The sequence below is a fragment of the Puntigrus tetrazona genome, unplaced genomic scaffold (assembly GCF_018831695.1).
Source record: "Puntigrus tetrazona isolate hp1 unplaced genomic scaffold, ASM1883169v1 S000000284, whole genome shotgun sequence".
NCBI lineage: Eukaryota > Metazoa > Chordata > Actinopteri > Cypriniformes > Cyprinidae > Puntigrus > Puntigrus tetrazona.
Window position 1 is genome coordinate 50,001 of NW_025047945.1, and position 27,500 is coordinate 77,500.

The following is a 27,500-nucleotide window of genomic DNA, read 5'->3' on the forward strand; positions in this document are numbered from 1 at the left end:
CACACACACACACACACACACACACACAGACACACACACAGATGTAGTTCTTTCAATGGGTCACAGTCATGAATTTGTAATTTGGCCAATAATGGTTTAACTGAACATTGATGAACATTTCTATTTCTTAATAAAAGATAATCAGAAAAATTATAATAATACAACTGATCCTGTTATATGATTATTGTTTGATAATAAAGTAAAAAGTCTACTGTAACAAAGCACAAAAACCCTCATTAATCACTATACAATTATACAATGTACAATTTTATAATATATTCAAAGTTTTGTTTGAAATGGATAAAAAACGAGCTACAAGCTAACAGAAAAACCTTTGGAAAAAAAGTTTATTATTTTATTTTTAAATGCATATTCTCTTTATCGACCTCAAAAATATTTGTAGCTATATTTGTAGAAACAGATTTTTTATACCAAAAATAATGAGTATATTATATTCCGATCAAGATGTATCACAAATATATCAAAACTAATTTTTGATTAATAATATGCATTGCTAAGAGCTTCATTCAGACGACTTTTAAAGTGATTTTCTCAATATATATTCCAGATTTTCAAATAGTTGTATCTCAAATCTTATTATTATATCTTATATCTTATTATTGCTCACATCTTAGCTGTATTAAAGCATCACAACGCTCTCAGCGTGCACTCTCTACTAATCCATTAACAAAGCACTACTTAACACTTACTGTCTGCTGCATGGACGATGTTTAGTCCTGTACCTCACACTGAAACAAAGCCTCACACACACACACACACACACACACACACACATATATATATATCTAAGAGAACAATCAGCATCAAACAAACACCAACCAATCAGGAGAGAGAACACACTCTGAGCCGTCAGAGGATTAGAAATAAACCAATCGTCTTCTCAGTCGGTTCTCTGCAATAAAAACGTCGGCATGCGTGTGATAATAAATCAGTAATCTGAACAAATCTGAGAACGTAGAAGAGAACGATTCCCAGACTTTGTTTTGTGAGACGAAACAACACAATACTTTTCTCAGACACAAGATTCTTGCACAACAGATCTCTGATATCAGTTAATGATATTCAGGTAAACAAATAAAACATTCTATATCTTTATGTGGAAAGTGTTTCATTTTATTTATTCATTTTATTATGTTATATTTATAAATCAATAGGCTTTATTTATTTAAGAGGAGACACTTCAGTTTTTTGATGCACAGATTTCATTAAATAATGATTATTTTCATATCTAAACCTAACATTATCCGTTATCAGCCATTATTTGGTGATCAATCAGCAATAGATAATTTTTAATCCAGTCCACCAGCAGTGTGTCAGTGGTCTTAAATTTAACATTCATCTATATTATTTTATTCATTATTAGCTTTTTCCTATTTTGGGGAAGCACTAAAATTAGAAACAAACTCAACACACAGCAGTAATGAGGCAGATTTGATCAACTATAGTGTGTGTTTTATTGCTGTGTTTTACAGGTTTCTGTGTGTGTGTGTGTCAATGTGTGTAATGTGTGTAGAGCGTGAAAACATCAAGACTGATCCTTCATCTGAGTTTAGATTCAGTCTGTCATTAACTACACACACACACACACACACACACACACACACACACACACACACACATACATACATACACAAACACACACTCACACACACACACACACACACACAAACACACACACACACACACACACACACACACACACACACACATACATACATACACAAACACACACACACATACACACACACACATACATACATACACAAACACACACTCACACACACACACACACATACATACATACATACACAAACACACACACACATACACACACACACACATACATACATACACAAACACACACTCACACACACACACACACAGAGACAGACACGGACACACACACATGTTTTATAATTGTGTTTTACAGGTTCTGAGTGTGTGTGTGTGTATTAATAATGTGTGTGTGTAATAATAATATTAATAATAAGTATTGTGTGTGTATGAGCGTGAAACATCAAGACTGATCCTTCATTTTGAGTTTAGATTCAGTCTATCATCAACTACACACACACACACACAAAGACACACACACACACACACACACACACATACATACACAAACACACACTCACACACACACACACACACACACATACATACATACACAAACACACACTCACACACACACACATACACACACAGCACACACACACACACACACACACACACACACACAGAGACACAGACACACACACACACACACCCACATACATACACACACAAACACACACACACACACACACACTCACACACACACATATACATACACAAACACACACAGAGAACACAGACACACACACACACATACAAAAACATACACACACACAGACACGGACACTAGACAGACACACACACACACACACACACACACACACACACACACAAAAAGCATGCATATAACATTAGCCCTTACATATACAGCTTTTGCATTCTCTATTCGCTATTTTCCAAGATGAATATTTAGTTATAATAACAATCGAGCTCAAGAGTTTTCATTAAGTGAGTGATTATTGATCTCAAGGCTATTTTAATTTCAGTTGCGTTTGAATCCGTTCAAGAGCTTGAATCACATCGGACTTCTTGACTTTGTCTCCGAACTCCATCTCTCTGTGTTCCAGCAGGATTCCCTCGCAAGCAGAAAAGGTGTTTGCATTTATGAGTTTTTGGAAGGGGTTGAAATAGTCTTTTGTAATAATAATAAATAAAAAGAATGAAAGTGTTTTAAATGGATTTGTGAAAATAAAGAGCTACATTCCTCACGCATGTCTTTGGATCTGTGCGTGACGGTCTTCACACACCTGTTGAGCCGATCCGATCACATACACCGCCCCCAGAACCAAGCCTTCTCCTCGAACGTTTCCCCAGAATCCGCTCTGATACGCCCTCCATCCGTTCCTCCAGACTCCGGCTCGCAGGGCCCCGAGACGCCCATCCAGCGCTCCCGGGCCCAAGAAGCCCTCTGACTCTAACACATTCATTTCATTTACAAGACGCTTTTATCCAAAGTCACTGACAGATGAGAGAGAAACGACACGCAAGCGCTATGACAAGACTGCTTCATCGTTCTGGTCAGATAAAGAAGGAAGGGGTGTGTTTTTAGGAACTTCTTGAAGATGGTTAAGGCCTGAGCTGCTGGGTTGGAGTTGAGCGCGAGGAAAGCTTCATGTGAAAGTCTGTGAAAGTGAAGCACACTGAGTCTAAGAGGAAAAGGCCTTGAGTTTTATTTGAGCAGCTCCTGGGAGTCAGAGCAGAGTAATGAAGAGAAACTGAAAAAGATGAGTGTGAGTTGAGGTGTGTGTGTGCTGGTGTGTGTTTACAAGTGACAGACCTGCTGATCGAGGAAGATCTCTCGTTAAAGAAGGCTCTGAAGTCCTGGATCTCTGAGGAGATGTTCTCCTTGACCACAGCAAACAGAGACACTCCACACTCGTCCAGCTGAGGCTTCAGAGAGGAGAGATCAGACGCCTCCTGACACACACACACACACACAGAGACACACACACACACACACACACACACACACACAGAGAGACACAGAGACACACACACACACACAGATACACACAGAGACACACACACACACTCACACACACACACAGAGACACACACACACACACACACACACACACACACACACACACACACACACACACACAAAGAGAGACACACACACACACACAAACAAACACACACACACACACAAAGAGAGACACACACACACACAAGCAAACACACACACACAGACACACACAGAGAGACACACACACACACACACACAGATACACACACACACACACACACACAGACACACACAGAGAGACACACACACAGAGAGACACACACACACACACACACACAGACACACAGACACACACACACACACACAGAGAGAGAGACACACACACACACACACACACACACACAGAGAGAGAGAGACACACACACACACACACACACACACACACAGACACACACACACACACAGAGAGAGAGACACACACACACACAGAGACACACACACACACACACAGAGACACACACACGTTTAGTTGTCCTGTACTGGTGTGAGTTTCTTCAGCCTGAAGTGTATTCAACTCACTTTTCTTAAGAGCACTTGTACAAAATTAACTGTTTTTATATTAAACAGCAAACCATTGGTTTAAAAAATAACTCAAGTAAAGTAACACTGTGCATAAAAAGTAACCACGTAATGAAATTAATTTCATTTTAGAGAGTGACATGGTATTGTAATGCACTACTTATTAAAGCAGTTTTAACTGTGTGTATATCTGTGTGTGTCTGTGTCTCTATGTGTGTGTGTGTGTGTGTATATAATATGTCTGTATTAATGTGTATTAAATAATATGTGTGTGTGTGTGTATAATGTATGTGTATGTGTGTAATAATGTGTATGTGTGTGTGTGTATGTGTGTGTGTGTCTGTGTAATATGTGTGTGTGTGTGTGTGACTGTGTGTGTACCTCTCTGCACAGGAATCATCCGGGTCTCCTCACAGCCATGATAACGGCTCTGAACTCTCCCACAGTTCTCTGGCCTTAAACACTCGATCATCTGAGGATCAAGACACAGGACTGCCAGCAAGAGACCGTTTGAGCAGAAATCAGTGTGTGTTTGTAATCATGAGTCAGGAGATGATTACATGACAGCAGCAGAAGGCACAAGAAGTATGTCAGGCTTTATGAAACCTTTTTCTAATGAATTCTTTTTTTAAACTAAAGCTTTACTGCTTGTTTGCCAATAAAACATCGGGAAAAAAATACATTAAATAAAACTAAAAATAAGAGAATACAATTAAAGTGGAGTTATTTACTTATTTCCTTCACATTTAATTAAACAAATAAATAAATAAATTGTCCTTTGTGTGTGCTTTTTTTATTAATATTTATCCAACAAATGTTATTACTTCAAAGTAATAAAAAAAAAACTAAATCTAATGTATAAATGATGAATGCATATTTGTATTATAGTGAATTCATATTTTTATCTATGCATTTAATTAGTTAATTATGCATTTTTACGATTTATTTATATATTTTGAGCAACTCAGCTCTCCATAAAACTAGTCAAAAATATATTGGTAGAAAATGCATATTTCAGTAAATATATGTTTCAGCGACTATATTTTGGACCATTTTTGTATGTATTTTGAAGCACATTTATATGCATATTTGAAAAGATATTTTCTGCCGTATAAAATGGCATGATGGTCATCTCACCAGAGTCCAGGGTCCTGAGGTCAGTGTCACTCAGGTCAGGAGCGTGGCTCCTGGCCGGCGGAGTGAGAAACAGCTCGGTGAAGGAGCCGCGCCTGAAAGGCGGTCAGAGCGAGGCGCTCCATCGCTTCCTGCGGTCTCTGGTCAGAGCTGACCGGCCGGGGTCCGGGGGTGATTGTGCTCTGGGAGTGAGACACAGCTGATCACGCTGCTGACGGAGCAGGAACGCCATTCTGGGTGGATTCTTTCAAGGTCGTTCCGCCTGCGCATGGAAAACCTCACGGAAATTCAAAAACATCTGAAGCCCATTTTCCTAGACGTTTCACACTCCGAGAGGAGCAGCATCATAAACACACTCAATGACAGGACACGGCTGTTCAGTGACCATAACTATACTTTAATATCAGCAGGAATGAGATTTAGTTGAATGAGAAACACACGTCATGTTTAAGCTTCCGTCCCTCTTCTTCCTGGCAACATACACTACACACACACACACACACACACAGACACACACACACACACACACACATTCTCTCACACACACACACACACACACACATTAACACACACACACACACACACACACACACATTCTCTCACACACACACACACACACACACACACACAGACACACATTCTCACACATACATTCTGCATACACACACACACACACACACACGCACGCACACACACACACATTCCCACATACACACACACACATTCTCACTCACACACACACACACACTCACACACACACGTACACACACACAAACACGTACACACACACTTACAGACACACACGTACACACACACATGCTGATCATAAATCTCTCAGATCTCTGCAGGATCGGTCTGCTCTGGTTTCTCTTCCATCTCTTCAGGTTTTTCTGATTCCTGTGAGGAGAGAGATATCTGTGTCAGTGTGTAGAAATATTAAACTCTCAGCTACATCCAATCTTATCCAAGAGTTGTGTGAGCAGGTGTGTGTGTGTGTGTGTGTGGCTGTTCAATGTCAGTGAAGTGAGTGAAACTGATCAGCAGGAGTCCCAGAGCACAGTGTTTCTGAACAAGTTTTCAACACACCTCATTGTGCTTCATTGCTGTTTGTAGGAGCATTAATAATTCTCAGATGTAGTTTTCTGTATTTATGAAGCATGCAGCACATCTTAAACACCACTGAAAGAGTACGAGATGAGTCTAAACTAAGCGTTCTCTACTTTGTCCTCAGTCTCTGTCTGTCTCTCATCAGGATCTTCTTCTGTCTCTGGTCCAGGCCTCGTCTGTGTCCTCTGAAGGTGAACGCTGTCCGGCCAGATCACTGGACAGTGATGGGCTTCATGATGGAGTGTATCTCACCCTGTGTCCTGAGCCTGAGATCTCTCGTGTTCAGGAGCTCAGAGGTCCGGTCCTCATCTGATTCTCTACAATCCCGCCTCCTCGTTGGGGAAAAACACCCAGATTTATTTCTTTTTCTTCAGTAAACCTTTGTGATTGAGAGTGGTGTGATGGATCACTCTGATCTTCTGCTGGAGGATCTGTCTCGGTCTGATCCACTGCATCTATCTGCTGAGAGACAGACGGTTAAACTGCATCGAGTGGAACTTACACAAAGAAACAAGCAAATGTCTTCAGCTACCAATCCCAGGAAAACAGAATAAAAATCATAAAATGTCTGAATTGTGAAATATAAACTTCTGACTATGTTCTATAATTCAATTTCTTCATTACAATGGATTATAAAATAAAATAAAACTTCTTGTGACTTTTTAATCCTGATATAAATTATGAATAATTTAATTTTAATTTAATTTTGTTATTTATTTAAGTTATTATTAATTCAAAACTATTAAAAATCGTTCAGTAATTAAAATAAAGCAGAAATCGAAGGAAATATAAACGCAGTATTACATGAAACACTTATAAAAAACATCATAAAGTTGAATTTCAAAAATAACTAAATCTAAATTTGGATAAAAAAATGTAAAGCTACACTACTAAACATTACTAAAAAAATTACAAAAATGTCAAATTTATTTAAAACAAAATTAAAAAACTAATTTCAAATCATTAATAAATACAATAATAGTAAGCAAACAGCCTAATACAAAAATATTCAATATATTTTTCGTGAGTATTTTTCAGAGGAATTGTGTGTTATTTGACCGGTCATGAGGACACACGAAGGACATCAGTGACTCGAACCTGGTCTTCTCCCTGGTCTGGAGGACGAGGTGATTCCGGCTCAGCCTGTCAAAACACATCATGAGAAACATACATCGAGTCGCTCCACACAAAAACTTCATTTCTGATTAGTGACATGCATTGAAAAGAGATTCTTTTGGATGAATTTAAAGGTGATTTTCTCAGTATTTATATGTTTGCTCCCTCTCTTGGATTGTATCTCAGCTGATTACTGTGATAATAAAGCAGACATCAGTGGAGAGCTGACCTGTTGCTCTGGAGCGACCTGGAGCTGCTCTGCGGCTCTGATCCGGTTCTCCTCGTCTTCAAGGAGTTTCTGGTGCAGCGTTTCTTCATGAAGCCTCCGCTGCTCCTCCTCCAACTGTCTCCGAGAAGAAGACTTCTAACAAAAACACAGAGGAGATCACGGGTTATTAATATGATTCCATAACATCTGATCTGATTGACAGTGTGTGTGTGTGTGTGTCAGTGTGTGTGTGTGTGTGTGTGTGTGTGCTGTGTGTGTGTGTGTGTGTGTGCTGTGTGTGTGTCAGTGTGTGTGTGTGTGTGTGTGTGTGTGTGTGTCAGTGTGTGTGTGTGTGTGTATGTCTGTGGTCTGTGTGTGTGTGTGTTTGTTGTGTGTGTGTGTGTGTATGTCTGTCTGTGTGTGTGTGTGTGTGTGTGTGTGTGTGGTCTGTGTGTGTGTGTGTGTGTGTGTATGTGTGTGAATGTCTGTGGTCTGTCTCTGTGTGTGTGTGTCTGTGGTCTGTGTGTGTGTGTGTATGTCTGTGGTCTGTGTGTGTGTGTGTGTGTGTGTTACCCGCTCCTGGTTCTCCTGGTTCTCCTTGTATTTGAGGATCCAGAGCGCCAGGAAGTGGACGGGGTCCCTCGGTCTGTTCTCGATCAGTTCGGCGAGACCCTGAGAGAGACAGAGCCCCAGAGTCCGGTTCACATACTGCGAGTCCATCCCAGAACAACCTGGACAACAGCCCGTTTTATTAATCCCAAAAGGTGTTTTCGCTAATGTCTACGCGTGCACACGTTAGCTTGTTTTGTTTACGATCTCCATGGTAACAGCGTGGCGTAGAAACATTTCCGGCCGGAAACAAACAAAGCTAACGAACCGCAACATTAATATTTCTAAAACGCTCGTCGTGATTAGAATGTTTTTACAACAATCTACTGACTTTATTTTCATCCACAATCAAACGTTATTTTACCGTAAATTTTATATATTCTAAAAAAAGTTCAATATTAATTTTTTTCATTGATTATAATGGCATTTAAAGGTAAGAAGCACACATTTCTCACACAGCGAAATACTAACTGTAACGTTTGGACATTAATTTGTAATATTATCCAGTTCAAACGTTATTTAAATGTTATAACAACGTTTCCCACAACGTTTATCTGGTAAAAAATACGTCATAATGACAAAAATGTGGATCTCAATAAGAATGTTCCTAAACTTTACTTTAAAAGCGTTTTTCACAACATTTATATAACTTCAACAAAGTTAATGAGAGCTGTGAGAACATCCCTGTTAGCTGGGATCATGCTAGAATAAATCAAAGTGTTTGTAGCAACTTCTTTTTTAAAGGTGGGTTAATTTATTAGTTAATTGTTTGGCTTTAAATACTGACCATAACCCAAACAGATGAAAGTATTTTCATAAACGCTGCACACATTAAAGAAACAGCAGCTCACAAATCTGCTATATTTCCTTTGTGGACAAGCAGATAATGCAGTGAAATAATACACAACTTTCTCACACATTGACAGCACAGCGCAAACAATACAACGCAACAGTAATATAATTCAATCAAGGCACCTGAACTCAAGTTCATCATAAATCCAGACAGAATTATGCAAATATTGCCGACACATCTTCCAGAAGTATATAAAGTGCATATTATTTTCAAGAAATCACATTTTTCACAAAACAGCCTGTGAGGGACCGAGAGGTCAAAGACAAGGAACACCAGCCGTCACCAGAAAAAACCTTTTAATTAAACTCAAAAAGGTAACTTTACACAACAAACCAGACAGACAGAAACAGACCAAAAAACAAAAAAGGCCCCCAAAAATGGACAACACAACAGCTTATAAAGAGAAAGATGGGCCCATTACAAATTAAGAGGGAAATCAACAATACTTCACATTTAACAAGATGAATCAAATCAAAAAGATAAACCTAGCACAAAGAAACACTAAATCATCCCCAAAGAACCTAACCCATAACCAAACAACAAATAGACAACTAAATATAATTAATAAAATCAGCAATTTTTCCTTTCTTGCTCGTCCCCGACCATCTCTCCGAATGGTACGTCCAGGAGACCCGTTTGCCTTTAAATTCCCAGTTTCCACCCGGACTCTAATTTCCGTCACACCAGGAAGTTGAAGTACTGGGCCTGACAATCGTCGCCACACGTCCGCGGTAAACTTAACTCAAAATAGAAACAAGGTAAATAACACATACAAAGCAAACTAATTTGTGTGCACTCCAAATCAGTAACAATGTATGTTATAAATGAAACCTATGGAAAATAAAGTTATAAATCATGTATGCTTATGTGATTAAATGCAACTGATAAGAAAGTTAAACTAAACCATAAATAAACATGATTTACAAAATGTGTCGTGGTGTGAAAAAGGTGATACGGGTATATTACCACTCATGTGCGGCCACCACTCAGGCCCGTCACATTTCCCCTCCTCAGAAATCTCGCCATTACAGCGAGAGAGATAGTCTGCAGTAACATTAGCTTTACCAGGCACATGTTGAATCTTAAATCGGAAGGGCTGTAGGCCAAGATACCATCTTGTAATTCTTCCATTAGAATCCTTCATTTTCTCCAACCACTGCAAAGCTTTGTGATCAGTCTCAAGGTAAATTCACGCCCCAGTAGGTAATACCGCAAAGAATCCAAAGCCCACTTTTATGGCCAAGCACTCCTTCTCTATTGTTGAATAGCGTACTTCTCTGGGAAACAGTTTACGACTAATATAAGCCACTGGTCGACGGCTCTCTGAAGGCCCCTGCAATAGAACAGCTCCTCCCTCTCAGAGGCATCTGTCTGTACAACAAAGGCTTACTAAAGTCAGGGTTATGCAAAACACTGTCGGTTGTCAAAGCTCCCTGAACATCTTGAAAGCTCTCAACCGCTCCTCAGTCCACTGCAGCCGGTTCGAACAACGTGCCCCCACCATGTCGGTTAGAGGAGCTGCTCTGCTAGAGAAATTGGGGACAAACCGATGGTAAAATCCAGCCATACCCAAGAAGGATCGCAGGTCCTTGCGTGTCTGAGGCACCACACACTTCTTCAAAGCTTGAACTTTCTGAACTTGTGGTCGTACAACACCCGGCCAATGACATAGCCCAGATACCGGTCTCTTGTTTAGCTATAGCACATTTATTGGGGTTGACAGTGAGGCCTGACCCTCTGAAGGCGCTGCACCACTTCCCTGGAGATGCCGCACATGTTCCTCCCAGGTGTTACTGTAAACAACAATGTCATCGAGATATGCAGCAGCAAATGGTAAACCACGTAATACTTGGTCTATTAACCTCTGAAATGTTGCCACAGCCCGTGAAGGCCAAAGGGTAGTACTTAAAATGGAATAGCCCACCTGGAGTTCTGAAGGCAGTCAGATGACGAGAGGATTGAGACAGTGGGATCTGCCAATATCCCTTAGATAGGTCCATTGTCGTCAGATACATAGATTGACCCAAGCGATCAATTAAGTCACTGATACGAGGGTAGGATAGGAATCAAACTGGGATACAGAGTTCAAATATCGAAAATCAATGCAGAACCTAATGCTCCCATCCTTCTTTGGCACAAGGACTATGGGATGACACCACTCACTGTTTGTGGCTCAATAATGTTCAGACAGAGCATAAGGTCCACCTCCTCTTGCAAAGTCGCCTGGAACCGTTCAGGAATTCTATAACTCTGGCGTTTCACCACAGCACCAGGCTTCAGCACTACATCATGCTCAATTAGGCGTGTAAAGCCGGGTATTCTGAAAATACTTTTGAAGTAAAGAGAGATTGTACCTGTGTTTTCTGGGAAGCTGTTAGATGATTTAGCCCAAGATTTCCAGGAACTGGCTGTGGGAGATACTGCTCCTCTAATTCTTCCTCTACCACCGAGCGAATCATGAGGGACTGTGCTTTTTCAGAACAGGGAACCCACTCTTTTCAATAGGTTAACATGCAAAATACGACTGGAACGATCCTGACCAGGTATTCGGACTTCATATGTTGTAGGACCCAGGCGTTTCTTAATTTCATAAGGACCCTGCCATTTGGCTAACAGTTTACTCTCTTGACTGGGCAACATGACAAGTACCTTTCCCCCGACCTCCAGATTTCTTTCTCGAGCCAGAGGATCATACCAGGTTTTCTGCTGTTCCTTGGCTTCTGCCAAATGATTCTGGGCCAAAGCAGTCATGTCCTGCAACTTTTCCTCATTTGTATAACGTAGGAGACCACATTAGGGGGATCTTTTCCAGAACCTCCCGCCCACATCTCCTGTAACAAAGCCAACGGGCCCCTGATGTCATGGCCATACAACAATTCAAAAGGTGAAAACCCGTAGAAGCCTGTGGGACTTCCCGATATGCAAATAGCAGGTAGGGCAACCATTGGTCCCAATCCCGACCAGTCTCACTGACAAACTTGCGTAACATTTGTTTCAAAGTCTGATTGAATCGCTCAGTCAACCCATCGGTTTGAGGATGATAGGGGTAGCACGCAGACTCTTGATTCCCAGTAGCTGGTAAACCTGCTTCAACAGGGTAGACATAAAGTTTGTTCCCTGGTCAGTTAGAATTTCTGCAGGAAATCCTACCCTGGAAAATAACTGAACCAAGGACGTAGCTACTGATTTTGCCTTCACGGATTTTAATGGAAATACCTCTGGGTATCTGGTGGCATAGTCAGTTATCACCAACATAAAGCGGTTCCCAGAGCGACTCATCTCCACGGACCAACAACATCCATTCCAAGTCTTTCAAATGGAGTACCAATAAGGGGAAGCGGTTGTAATGGTGCTTTGACGGACGCTGAGAGAAACTTTCGGACAGACAGGACAGCTTTTACAAAAGTTAGCCACATCTACATTCAAACCCGGCCAGAAAAAATACTTTTTGATTCTCGCAGTTGTCTTGTTCTTCCCCAGGTGGCCAGCCCAAGGAATAGAGTGGCTAAGATGTAACACCCTCTCTCGAACACACTGTGGAACCACCAATTGTCTCTGGGCCCGATTTCTCGATAGAGCAAACCCCTTCATTATCACATACCTGGCTGCACCATCCTTTAGCGGTCTTTCCTTTCACCTGCAGCTCTAGCAAAGCACTCGGTGAGACTACAGTCTTCCTGCTGCAGCTGAATGATGTTAGTGGGTATCTGAAAGTTCACAGGCAAGTTAGAAAGTGTATTTTTCAGGTACTGTACGAGCAGCATATTTTACCTTTTCTTTGTCTCTTTTCCATTTTAGTCTTTCTCTCTTTGGCACTCCAGCCTCAATCTCCTCATTGAAAAAGGCAAAGTGCTTAGTGTGTGCCCAATCTCCTCTGACTGGTTCGCTTTTGCTCGAGTCACCACCATCTGGCACTGCTGTACTGTACGCAAACAACTCCAACAATACTGGTATATCCCTGCCCAGAATCACAGGGAAAGACAAGTTATCAGTCACCCCCACCTCCACCAGATAGGTCTGGTCCCCTATCTTCACATAAACACTGGCGGTAGGTAACAATCTCTCCGCCCCATGCACACAGCAAATAGGTAATCTGCCCACTGTGCTGCTAATTAAAGAGGGCGGTATAAATTCTCTTCTCACCAAAGTCTTGTCACTGCGGTGTCAACCAAAGCAGTCAATTTCTCACCATTTATCTCTACATTTACAGTTCTCAGTGGAATTGGGGTCTTTGTTGCCTCCCTCCGGGTACTAGGCATAGCTGTGTAAACTGAGCTGATACCTTTGGACAATTTGGCTTTGTATGCCCTTCTTGGCCACACAGGTAACATATGGGAGGTCGTTTAGAAGCAAAATTTAAGTTAGGGGCAGCACTTTTTCCCATATATGGCTTACCAGACCCCTCTACCTTCCTTGGCTGGAAGTGAGGCACATCAGAAGAACGGCGATCATTGACCAGTTTCAAGCCCACGGCTTATTTTTTCCTCTGGCAGCAACAAACACCTCTGCCAAGGATGCTGCTTCCAGTGCTGTTCTGGGATCCTTTCTAACCCACACCTGGAGTTCAGAAGACAACATTCTCAGATATTGCTCCAGAATGATTATTTCACTCACCTCCTCCACTGTTTTCCTTTTAGGCTGGATCCACTTTCCAAAGAGTTCTTTGAGCCGGTTGTAAAGCTCTTTTGGGCTCTCTGTTGGATCTACTGTCAGGGAACGGAACTTTTGTCTGTAAGTTTCAACATTGACATCATATTTCTTTAAGATAGCACACTTCACTCTATCATAGTCAATAGATTCATTCAGATCCATGTTGACATAAGCGGCTCTTGCTTTACCAGTCAGTAGAGGGATTAAATGCCAAACCCAATCAGTTCTGGTCCACCTACAGGCAATAGCAATTCTTTGAAGGTAACTAAAAATGTTCTACATCATCCGTGTCGCTCAGCTTCTCCAGTCGAGGTATCTGAGACAATGGTGGACCTATACTGCCTCCACTGGATTACAACTTCGGCTGAGGAACAGACACCTCAGAGTGTCCATCAGAAACTGCCAAATCCACATCAGGGCCCTCTTGGCCTGTATCAGGTAAGGGAAGATTTGGAGAGGAAGGATTAGGCGAGGTTCGTGCCTGGACCTCCAACTGCAAAAAGACTGAACTGGTGCTGCAAAGCCTTAAAGCGCCGCTCCTGAGCTGCCTGCTCCTGCTTTCTTGTGGCCTCCTGGCCATCCATCCTGCCATATGGGCCCGGAAGTAAATTTGCCAACTCATTCACTGAGATATCCTGATCTCCAGTTGCCTTGCCCCTTTCAACTCCTTCCACCACATCCTGGTCTTCCTCACCTTTTTCTTCCTCTTGCTGCAGGGGAGGTGCTTTAGGTATACCTTTCTTTGAAGCACGGCTCATAACAGTAACAAAACACTACCACGTGGGCAAAAAAAAAGAAATAAAACAGCTTGGTGTCCTTGACTGGCTGGAATATCCCACTTCTGACACCATATGTGAGGGACCGAGAGGTCAAAGACAAGGAACACCAGCCGTCACCAGAAAAACTTTTAATTAAACTCAAAAAGGTAACTTTACACAACAAACCAGACAGACAGAAACAGACCAAAAAACAAAAAAGCCCCCCAAAAATGGACAACACAACAGCTTATAAAGAGAAAGATGGGCCCATTACAAATTAAGAGGGAAATCAACAATACTTCACATTTAACAAGATGAATCAAATCAAAAGATAAACCTAGCACAAAGAAACACTAAATCATCCCCAAAGAACCTAACCCATAACCAAACAACAAATAGACAACTAAATATAATTAATAAAATCAGCAATTTTTCCTTTCTTGCTCGTCCCCGACCATCTCTCCGAATGGTACGTCCAGGAGACCTGCTTGCCTTTAAATTCCCAGTTTCCACCCGGACTCTAATTTCCGTCACACCAGGAAGTTGAAGTACTTGGGCCTGACAATCGTCGCCACACGTCGCCGGTAAACTTAACTCAAAATAGAAACAAAGGTAAATAACACATACAAAGCAACTAATTTGTGTGCACTCCAAATCAGTAACAATGTATGTTATAAATGAAACCTATGGAAAATAAAGTTATAAATCATGTATGCTTATGTGATTAAATGCAACTGACAAGAAAGTTAAACTAAACCATAAATAAACATGATTTACAAAATGTGTCGTGTGTGAAAAAGGTGATACGGGTATATTACCACTCATGTGCGGCCACCACTCAGGCCGTCACACAGCCCTTCTATGCCTTTTCTGCTATATTACAGATTTATTTTCACAGTGTATCTGGAAGCCTTTCTCTGCCGCCGGATTAAAAAAAACATTTTTTTACAATTATACGTCTTGAGGTTCTGACTTTTTCTCAGAATATTGCTATAAACTCTATACATTCAGACTTGAGTCATATAGTCAGGATTCCTCTCGAGAAGAAGAAGAAGAAGTCAGAATCAGCTTGCAATAATAATAAACTTGCAATTGCGAGAAACAGCAAGAATGACCTTGTTTTATTTTTATTCGATGGGAAACACATGTGCTTGCCTTAAAGACGGGTTCAGAGTAGTTTTAGCCTTACTCCGGAGTTGGTTCACCCTCTGTATGGTATTTATTTTTCATGCAGGATTCTCTGTTAATCTTAACAAAGATTTCTACTACTTTCTTAAACTCAGATCGTCTGTAATGCAGCTAAAGGTTGTAAAGCTCACAACCAGCACCGATCCTCAGGTTCGCTCGTCGGATGTTGGTCTAGACTTTCTCTAGTTTCCGTCCCTCCTCAGACACGCCGTCTCGTCTGGTCACCAGCGCGCCGAGGGTTTGTGAAGAGATGGAGCCGAACTCGAAGCAGAAGGAGCTGTAAACGACAGCACGATGATGGCGAACATCCACTCCAATATAGCAGCCGCGTGCTGGAGGACGAAGCTCTCCTGGATGAAAAACACACCGCCTGCGGGACACGACGTTAAGGAACAACTGCACAGCATGTGTGGCCGTAAGGAGCGCTTTTAGGACTTTGTGAGCGCTGTGTGAAGAGGATATTGAGTATGAGGGTGGTGAAGGCCAGGGCGGTGAGCGCCAGGCGCAGATGAGCCGCCTGGAAGTCTCTGGGCGCGGCCGCCATGATCACGAAAGCAGCGTCTGCACACACACAAACAGCAGACTGCCTGGGAAGGCCAGACCCGCGCCCACGTAATGGAGAACTTTAGCGTGGTCCACCTGCAGAAACAGCCACAAAACCTACTGATATCTGGACTTCCAGGGACACACGTGCACACTTCAGGTTATAACGTGCACCTTTAAGGGAATAATACGCATGCTTTAGTGGTAAATGAGTTTAAAAAGTAAATAAGTAAAAAAGTTAAGGTGAACGTTGAAGTGAAAAGTTCACATAAACCTTGAAGAATATCCAAAGCACAAAGTGCATGAGCATGTTTGCTTAAGTATGCATTTAAAGATATAAATAAGAACTGAGTAGATGTTTGCATTGTAGTACAGAAAAAAAACTCAAGTACACTTCTATTTTAAGTGCAAATCTTTCTAAACTGTAAAATAATTTTGCACGTCTCCAAAAAAAAACATCGGAGTATAACATTTTTTATAAGAGTAGAAAGACTGAAATAGTATTTACTTGTAAAATTAGCACCGAAACATAAAATGACAAAACAATTATATTTTTTACATAGCAGAAATGTTTTTTAAATAACAAAAGAGTAGAAAAGCGCCCCACAGTCTTTACTCATAACAAACATTTAGTCTCAGAATTTATTTAAATGCAAATTATTGACATTCGTGGTTTTGGTAAATAAAAAAGTAATTGCAGAACTGAAAAAAAAAAGACTTTGAAAGCTGTGTTCGTCAGCGGAGGGCAGTGCAGTCAGAAAGAGAAGCGCTGCACTTGTTTAACCTGAGGTTTAGTGTTTTCTTTGTTAACAGAGCCTTTGAATCTGGAGCCCTTAAGTTTCCATCCCAGATCTCTAACCACTTTCACTGCTTAGTTAAAGCACATCTGCACGCACCTCCATCACTGCAGGATACACACACAGACACACATCAAACGGCTGAATGCCTTTGATTTCACACTTATGCAATAACACACAATCAGCGGACGTGGACAGGAGAGACACTGAGGCGAGCTGTGTTTGTCTGGTCGTGATGATAATATTATTACATAATATCTGCTGAAGCAAAGAAAAGCACACATTTATGGGCTTATTCAAAGATCTAATGAACTACAGCAGCAGGACAGAAGTCTTAATGAATGTGGAAAAACAAATAAAAGTGTTAAAAACGTTATAATCCAGCAAAATACGTTTCAAAACTGGACCCTGGTGAATGTAGAATTAAATGAATTAAAATAACAAATAATAAAATGGTGTCTATGGAGAAACTCTCATTTGAAAGGTGGAAGAAAAACAGTCAAATGCTGCTTTGTTCTTGTTTTCTTACTTGAAAGTTTCCCACAATCATGAGTCCTGCCGCACAGAGCCACCCGGCAAACAGACCCTCGATGTTCAACACGCTGTTACTGTGCTTATGGATGAGCTGAGCGTAACGCAGCAGACCGATCACAATCACTGTAACACATGAAACAAGAATCACAGCCGCTGTAACACAAACAGAACAATCCAAGTCACTGTAACAGAACAGTCACTGTAACACAACACAGAACGATCAGGATCACTGTAACACAGAACAATCACAAACACTGTAACACACAAAACAAATCATAATAATTGTTACACACAAAACAGAACAATCACGATCACTGTAACACACAAAATAAAAAGAACAGGATCACTGTAACACTAAACAAAACGATCAGGATCCCTGTAACACACGAAACAGAACAATCACAATCACTGTAACACACGAAATAGATCACAATCATTGTAACACACAAAACAGAACAATCACTGTAACACACAAAACAAAACTATCAGGATCACTGTAACACATGAAACAGAACAATCACAATCACTGTAACACACGAAATAGATCACAATCATTGTAACACACAAAACAGAACAATCACTGTAACACACAAAACAAAACTATCAGGATCACTGTAACACACGAAACAGAACAATCAGGATCACTGTAACACACAACACAGAACGATCACTATAACACACAAAACAGATCACAGCCCTTGTAACAAAACAGAATGATCACAATCACTGTAACACACAAAACAGATCTCAATCACTGTAACACAACACAGAACAATCACAATCACTGTAACACATGAAACAGATCACAATCATTGTAACACACAATGCAGAAAAATCACGATCACTGTAACACACAAAACAAAACGATCAGGATCCCTGTAACACACGAAACAGAACAATCACAATTACTGTAACACACGAAATAGATCACAATCATTGTAACACACAAAACAGAACAATCACTGTAACACACAAAACAAAACTATCAGGATCACTGTAACACATGAAACAGAACAATCACAATCACTGTAACACACGAAACAGAACAATCAGGATCACTGTAACACACAACACAGAACGATCACTATAACACACAAAACAGATCACAGCCCTTGTAACAAAACAGAATGATCACAATCACTGTAACACACAAAACAGATCTCAATCACTGTAACACAACACAGAACAATCACAATCACTGTAACACATGAAACAGATCACAATCATTGTAACACACAATGCAGAAAAATCACGATCACTGTAACACACAAAACAAAACGATCAGGATCCCTGTAACACACGAAACAGAACAATCACAATTACTGTAACACACAAAATAGATCACAATCATTGTAACACACAAAACAGAACAATCAGGATCACTGTAACACACAAAACAGATCACAGCCCTTGTAACAAAACAGAACGATCACGATCACTGTAACACACAAAACAATCAGAACAATCACCATAACACATAAAACAGAACAATCACAGTCTCTGTAACATACAAAACAAAATGATCACAATCACTGTAACACACGAAACTGAACAACCGGGATCACTGTAACACAAAATAGAACAATTACAGTCACTGTAACACACGAAACAGAACAATCAAACTCACTATAACACAAACAGAACACACAAAACTGAATGATCACACTCACTGTAACAGAAAAAAACACTGTAACAAACAAAACGAAACAATTACAGTCACTGTAACAGAACAATCACTGTAACACACGAAACAGAACAATCAAACTCACTGTAACACAAACAGAACAATGACTTTAACTGTGAGTGTTTCTATAGTTCAGAACTGAATCAGTGAATCACTCACCCACGAACGAAGCAGTGCTGCACAGCAGACTGAACCAGCAGCTCTCTGGAGGAACGCCACCACATTTACTGCACACACACCGGGAGGATCTAAAACACGTCTGACCATATACACATTTCGCTCATTTTCTAATAAAGTGTACTGTTTTGGTACCTGATGAGTGGGATGTTGTCCAGCGTGCAGCACAGGTCAGATCCGCTCTGAAGAACCAAAGACGTCTCACAGGTGGAGTTATATACCCTACAAACACACGCAGGCTGTGACAATATCCGCTGACTACAACAAAGGTTTGAGGTGTTTGATTTTTAACATTACAAAACCTTTCCTTCTCATTAACAAACGTGAGATAACTAAACTCTCCAGATAGTAAACTGTATAGTTCGGCATTTAACAAACGGATCAATCCGAACAAACACAGAGACGTGGCGGTCAAACCTCAAAATCAATGTGATCTAATCACACGCTTCAGCAAAATCCTATTCGTTTATCGTGGCGGAGATAGAAGTATTAAACATCAGATGTCTGAATAAGTCAATCACAGCATGCTCTGTTTTGCAGAAGATTCGGTATTCACCAGTTGTTCACAGGACAGACGTGCTGGTTGTTCAGGCCATCGCATATCTGTGAGAGAAAGAGAGCCGTAAGCCCAGGACCTCACAGATTCTACTCAAAGAGAAGTTTGCACAGAAACCGCTTACCAAGTGATATCATTTAACTCCACTCACTGCTTCTAAACACATTGCACATTTAATAAATGCACATAAACGCATTACGATAAAGGATGTATTGCAAGTAACAATATATCAGATATATCAGCCATTGTTGTTAACTACTGTAGTCAACTAAAACAATAAAAGACATAAACTAGTTTGTCAATAATACTAAAAATGCTCTGCAAATTAAAACACTTCCGTTTTTATTGAAATGATTATATTTGAGGGCACTGATAAATACTCACATGGTCCAGATTCCAGGCAGAGTGAACACAGGCAAACTGATGGGGACCAGAAACCACAGAGACATCCCACCTCCTCCGAAAGAGTTTCTCTGAATCATTCTATCAGACGAAACTCCACTCATCTCCATCCAGCCTCCAAGCTCCAGATCAGCACATGACAGCAGGGTCCGAGGGCTTTCTGTCCGTGTCCGAACCCATCTGATGCTCCTCCTCTCCTCTCAGGTCCATCAGTCCAGAAGAGGGCAGCACTGAAGGGCTTTCGTGTGGTGTTCGACACAGCTCTAAACGAACGGAGACTTCTTGCAAAGCTTTACATCTGAAAGTGCACCGCGTAGAAAGTTACTGACTCTCAACGAACGAGTCGACTCTTTCGAATCACTGAAACGAGTCGAACCCCAAAGCCGCTTGATGGTGACCTGAACATTTGCATATTCCCGCCCACTTGTTGATCTGAATGAAAATATAAATTGATTCTTCACCACTGGCTGTGGCTTTTGGAGAGTTAAAAGCTCACTTAATCGCTAGAAAAATGAATCACTGAACGAATCATTGGAGAAAACTGTTCATGTAACATCTGTCCAGCTTTAAAGGGACCAGCTTTAAAACATCTCTTTAAACTCTTTAAGACCTTGCTGAGAAACGACGGCACTAAAATATGATCACCAGGTGTTTATTGTTAATAAACGCACGCTTCAGAACATCCCCAGTGTAAACAGAAGACATCTTAAAATGAGTAAAACCTTTGGTCAGTCGTTCATATAAATAACAGCCGGGGAAAATACATTCAGACGACGTTTGGTGTTCCTAATGTTCGAGGAGATCTAGAAGAACAGATAAACAGACGCCTGCTGAAGAGAAGGAATCTCGAAGTCTCTAGAAAAGCAGATAAGTCAACCAGATCAACCGGAAAGACAGCTTTCCACAGGCCTCGACACAACATGAGCTGCTTTAGAGCTGCGCTGAAGAGCTAGAACCTGTAATCTAGGACTCAGAGGTGCAGAAATATGCATCATGCAGCATGTTTTACAGGAATCTACTGAAAAAACCTGCAAGCGCTCATATTTCCTGACATACTTGATCATGTCTGCATTCTCAGTGAGGTTCTGTGCAGATATGTGGACATGTCGTGACAGATGTAGCTGCGAGTCAAATACACTGATACCCAGCTCACGTTTTCATCACTCAGTATTACCTGATCAATGGTTACGGTCATCAGAGGACAATGTGTGGCTTTGTTTCAAAGGTGATAAAATCAATGGCCTGTAAACATTAACACCATTAACTCATTCACACATAAAAAGACCGAACCTCACAAAACATTTGATTAAAGTCACATTTCACCCTCAAACATTGACTAGGTTAGGCACACCTTATTAAAATAACCAGCGGAATTCAATAAATTCTTACAAAATTAAATTGACATCATTAAAATAATGAGAACATCGAAGTGCTTAACTGTAATTAAAAATTATGAAAAAAATATTGTAATAAATATTATTACAATGTAAAATATTTTTTTTTCTTTTTTAATATGTTGCACAAAAAAAAATATATATATATATATATATATATATATATATATATATATATATATATATATATATATTTTTTTTTTTTTTTGAATAAATGCTGTCCTTTTTAACTTTTTATTAATCTAAGAATCCTGAAAAAGCATTGCCCCAAAATATTTCAATACATAATTCTAATAATAAATCAGCATATTAGAATGATTTCTGAACAATCGAGTGACACTTTAGACCGGAGCAATGGCTAACAGAAATTCAACGTTGCATCGCAAAAATAAATTATATTTTAAAGTATATTTTAAACAGAAACCCCTTATTTTAAATGCCAATAATATTTCACATTACTCCGGTTTTTCTGTATTTTCATTCAAATAAATGCAGAGCATAAGAAACTTCTTATTTAAAAAAATCAATATCTTATAAATTAAAAATCGTACTGATCCCAAACTCTTGATGGTAGTATATATATATATATATATATATATATGCATGTACTGGATGGTGACATTTTTAAATTGTTAAACCTCCATGTTCACCTTTAGAGGCTTTTGCACCTCATATACGCTTTTAATATTTATATATAGCATATTTAAAAATAACGATATTACTAGGCTTTATTTGTCTTTCTCTCTGTGTGTTTGAATGGCGAGCATGTAAACGGTCGGATCCTCTCGTTATTTCTCGCTTGTCTCTCTTCTGGTCTCCGGAGCGCCTGAGGTAGGACTGATAGAAGAAGACGGAGAAGAGCAGCAGGTAGCTGAGGTACATGAGCGAGGCGCAGGCCATGTTCTGCGTGGTGGAGAAGCAGCGCCGTGGTGTTTCCAGACCCAGACCAGGCCCAGGACGCTCAGGCCCGCCAGCATCTGTGCGATCTGCAGGAGCGTGACCAACACGGCCAGGAGCCGCGGCACGCGCGCGCCGGACGCTTTAGCCGTGTAGTAGCTGTACATGAACGCGTGGGACGGTGTAGTTCATGGTCATGAACCAGCCGCCGCCGCCACGCGCTTTATAGGTGTACCAGGTGTACAGCAGGACGGTGATGTGATGATACCAGTGCAGGAAGATCAGACGCTGCTTCCTCAGGACGATGAACACCGTGTCTCCTGAACATCAACACAGACAGGCCTTCAGAGAGCAATGCACCCGAATACTACAAGAGATAGGCTTTTGCCACCAATTTTGTGCATTTTTTGCATTAATAACATTTTAAGATTTTTTTTTTGCATTTGGACATCGCAACTTTTTATTTAAACTATGAATATCGCAACTCAATTATTAAGTTTAGCTATATTTACGTTTGCAACGAGTAAAAGGTTATACGCTGAAAAATCTAAAGAATATATTTTATAGAGATTATGTAAGAATGTATATTATTTACAAGAAAATGCTTTTCAGTTTTTCTGCTTTTCTCCACCTTTTTTATCTGATTGTTTCCACACACCTGCCGTGTAGATGCTTTACAAATCAAATAATATGAAGACGTTATCGTTTTTTATGTTATAATAATGAGAACATGTCATGAAAAATGGCATAATGCAAATAAATAAATAAACAAACGGCTTTTCCGCTGATGCTAAACATCATTTCTTGTATTTTTTGTGTGAAACGTTAATGTTTTCACGAGCAAACGTAAGCGTAGCACATAATCTGGTCAGTCTGGTGAATCTGGTTAGACGAGTATTATGGCTAATGCTCAAAATGCACACTTTACATCTCAAACAACACATTTATGAGCGTATAATAACTAAAAACTTGAGTGTCACATTTCTGCTTTTAATCCTTTTACAACAAACAGTCTGTTCTCATAACTATTCAGGAGCACACGGGACATTCATTTTAGGGGTTAAATGTTGGGGGTTAGGGTTCATGCGTTAAAGAAAGAAATGAATAAACTTTCTGTACTTTACAGAAATATAAAAGTGCAACATCTGCCAAACACCTTTAAGCAACATGTATGACTTTGCACTATGAAAAATGATTTAAAAAAAATTACATTTTACACTATTAAAAAAATCATAAAAAAAATAAATAAATAATAATAAAATATATATATATATATATATATATATATATATATATATATATATATATATATATATATATATATATATATATTGTGACGGAGGAGCCAACGACAGACACAGTGGGCGTGGCGTCAGGCCTCGGAGAGGCTTTTATTGACAAAATAATAATAATACAAAATAAAGTGTCCAAATAAAAGGGGGATCTGGTGTCCTCGTCGTGCCACGGGGAAAGTGAAGGTTGAGGCCGTGTTCCAGGGGGGAAGGGTCCAGGTAAGGGGCGGAGTCCGGCGGTCGCACACGCTCCCCTTTTTCTGGTCCGGGGCGCGAGGGGCGGCGGCTTCTTCCGCGGCGTCTCCGTCGCTTCGTTGCTCCGGGCGGCAGAGTGGGATGAGCTGTGTGCTCACAGCCTGGACTACGGGGGTCCCACGACGCGCTTCTCGGACGGCGGGGTGAGGTCCATCGCGCACCCTTCCTGGACCCACGAGGACACCAGCGTGCATGCACGGGGGAAGAGACCGGTCTCCCGAGGAGAGACGCGGTCAGGTATTTAACGGCGACGGTGACAAGGCTAATCCCCTTCAGGTGCGCCTCGTCACACGCCGCCAGACCTGAACAATACCACGCCCCTCCTCTCGAACACACCCACTCCCGTCGGGAGCCTGGTGAAGGGCGGCGAATAAAGGACGGGGTGATGGTGACAATAAAGAGGAGGGGCAGCCGACTCGTCACAATATATATATATATATATATATATATATATATAAAAATACAAAAATACTATATATATATATATATATATATATATATATATATATATATATATATATATATATATATATATATATATATATATATTTCTTGTAAAAATATTTTAAATATTTTCATGTTTAATTCAATGTGTCACTCGGGCAATTTATTAAATTAAATAATCTCCTTTTTAGGATCTGGACAATATAAGAAAATCTTTAATCTGAGGGAGCATAAAAATCTAAACATTAAGAAAACCACCAAAACGCTGTCCAAACGAGGCTCTTAGTAACGCATCTCACCGATCAAGAGTTTTTACGGTAAGACCTTCCCAAGGCATTACTCCCCACCCTAACGATCAGTGGCATGAAAGCGTGCAGCGTGTGCTTGACTCACCGAGCTCCGAGCTTTACTCAGAGTGAAGGCGAACGCCCAGAACTTGCTGACGGGGCGCTGTAGAAGTCTGTGTCACACACTGACCCCGGAGCCCGTCTGACCGCAGCGTGCTGAACATGTACCAGCCCGTCCGCACGCTCCCGTCACACTGACACACACACACACACACACACACAGCACTTAGGAGTCACACATCTCTCACTGCTCTCAGAAAACATGTATAAACAGAATTCTGAGTATCTTTCTAGCAGTTAAATGTCGTTTTCTCAGTTTGCATCTCACAGTTATTTTACCATGTTTTCACTAAATTCTGTTTTCGAGATAAAAAGTACGAATCGCAAGGAATAAAGTGGTTTGTACATGGCACAGGTGCCAGTGTCTCGAAGCTGAGATGCATGCATGAAGAAATAATCTTTATATTGATGTTCGTTAGGATCGGGGAGATATCGGGACGATCTGGAATCTGAGGGAGCAGAAGAATCTATATGGTGAGGAAAAAATCACCTTCAAAGTTGTTCAAACGATATTCTTAGCGATGCATATTTAGGCTAGGATATTCACAAAACATCTTCATGAAACATGATCTTTACTGATTTTTGGCATGAACGAAAAATTAATTATTATGACCCATACAATGCATTTTTTATTAATATACATCGCCACCGAATATGAATATAAATAACATATTGCAAAAATACTTTACTCGCTTTTTTCCTCCAAATTGCAATTCTGAGTTCATATCTCATAACTAATATATATATATATATATATATATATATATATATATATATATATATATATATATATATATATATATATATTTTTTTTTTTTTTTTATATATATATTTTTTTTTGGACAATATTAGAAAATCTTTAATCTGAGCGAGCATAAAAAAATCTAAATATAATCACAGAATATATCGCCGAATATGAATATGAATATAAATAATATATTGCAAAAACACTTCACTCGCTTTTTTCCCTCCAAATTGCAATTCTGAGTTCATACCCCATAACTCTCGTGTGTTTTGAGCCTCACCTGAATATGGCCAGACATAACGACCAGAGCATGAGAGGCTTCCTCAGGTCCAGCTTCTGTCTGTCCTTCATAAAGAGGCGTCCGAAGAAAATGAAGGCGGCGTACGCTCCGGACAGAACGAACGCTGCTCCCCTGAAACACATCAGACCTGATCAATACAGACATCACACAGAAACGTGGCAGCAAGACACACTATATATAATACACATTCATTCCTTCAACCGATCTGAACCTGCAAACATACGGTGTCCGGACGCTTTATTAGGACACACGTCACAATCAGCCGAAAGGTCAAAGGTGATCGAATCATGTCCTCAACATGAACCCGTCTTATCCATCAAATAATCAGAACAGTCATAAATCTCCTGGAAAACCGTCTGAACACTTCATTTAGTTCATGAACAAACACATTAATGCACAGAATATTTGTTCATTGTGATATGTAAGCTGAAAGGTCAAAGGTCAATCTCTTTTAATGAGCAGGGAGGGTTTTAACATACAGCCTACTGCCTTTATGAAAAGTTAAAGCAGGACACATGTCAGAAAAGTCAAGATGTTAAGAGTCTTGTACTGTCTGTTATTAAAAATATAATAATAATTATTATGCAATAAGTATAATTATGCTTTTGTGCATGCATTATAACGTTCATTTAGCGCGGGTCGCACATCAGGAATAAAAGAATGAACCGAAACGAATCAGTGATTCGCTTCTGATCATTTGACTCACCAGTTCTGTTCAAACCACTCGAGCGCGGCGCGATCGTTAAACTGCCGCTCGAAGTCAAACGCGTGAAGAGACTCGTTCATCTTCATCCTTCGGTGAGTGTTCAGGTCTTCTGCAGGTGTCCTCGAAGTGATGAAGGTGTTCCCGAGAAGATCGGTCTGAACGCTCCTGCTGGACTTCGTGATTGTGGGCGGGAGGGGAGGAGTCGGGGCCGCGCTCTCAGCCAATCAGCGTCACGGTACGCCAAGACGCGTGCATTTTTCATAAGAACAGGAAGAAAAAAGTTTTCTAGATTTTAGATTTATGAGCAACAATTGTAAAACCTATTTGCACACCATGGGTCAACGATTTGAAGATGTCCGCATCCAAAGAAATTCACAAAAGTGATGTTATGTCCGTAGAAAACGTATAAAAATAACACAACAAAATTAAATCAAAAAAATGTCATTCAGCTTAATATTTATCTAGGAATTCAAACAACATGCTTATTCCTTGTACATATATATATATATATATATATATATATATATATATATATATATATATATATATATATATATATA

At 40.2% G+C, this 27,500-nt stretch overlaps 1 protein-coding gene and 4 pseudogenes across 1 annotated transcript; all 5 read right to left on the bottom strand.

Moving 5' to 3' along the window:
- The window catches only part of LOC122333579, a 3,634-nt pseudogene extending 2,912 nt beyond the window's left edge, over nt 1-722 (bottom strand).
- Nucleotides 723-2,540: 1,818 nt separating this feature from the next.
- On the bottom strand, nt 2,541-5,549 carry LOC122333580 (annotated as a pseudogene).
- Nucleotides 5,550-6,706: 1,157 nt separating this feature from the next.
- On the bottom strand, nt 6,707-8,552 carry LOC122333581 (DPY30 domain-containing protein 1-like). Its single transcript, XM_043231275.1, has 4 exons — nt 8,322-8,552; nt 7,770-7,904; nt 7,523-7,567; nt 6,707-6,886 (listed from the first exon to the last, which is right to left on the bottom strand). The coding sequence occupies exons 1-4, from the start codon at nt 8,466-8,468 to the stop codon at nt 6,707-6,709; spliced, it is 507 nt and encodes a 168-aa protein (XP_043087210.1). The 5' UTR covers nt 8,469-8,552.
- An 8,820-nt stretch (nt 8,553-17,372) lies between these two features.
- On the bottom strand, nt 17,373-20,828 carry LOC122333576 (annotated as a pseudogene).
- LOC122333582 lies at nt 20,629-27,122 on the bottom strand (annotated as a pseudogene).
- Nucleotides 27,123-27,500: the final 378 nt, after the last annotated feature.

Coding starts and splice junctions, on each gene's coding strand:
- LOC122333581 (XM_043231275.1), bottom strand. CDS start 8,468: ATGGACTCGCAGTATGTGAACCGGACTCTGGGGCTCTGTCTCTCTCAG. Junction 7,905..8,321: donor ACCAGGAGAACCAGGAGCGG/GTAACACACACA, acceptor TGTTTTTGTTAG/AAGTCTTCTTCTCGGAGACA. Junction 7,568..7,769: donor AGGTCGCTCCAGAGCAACAG/GTCAGCTCTCCA, acceptor GTGTTTTGACAG/GCTGAGCCGGAATCACCTCG.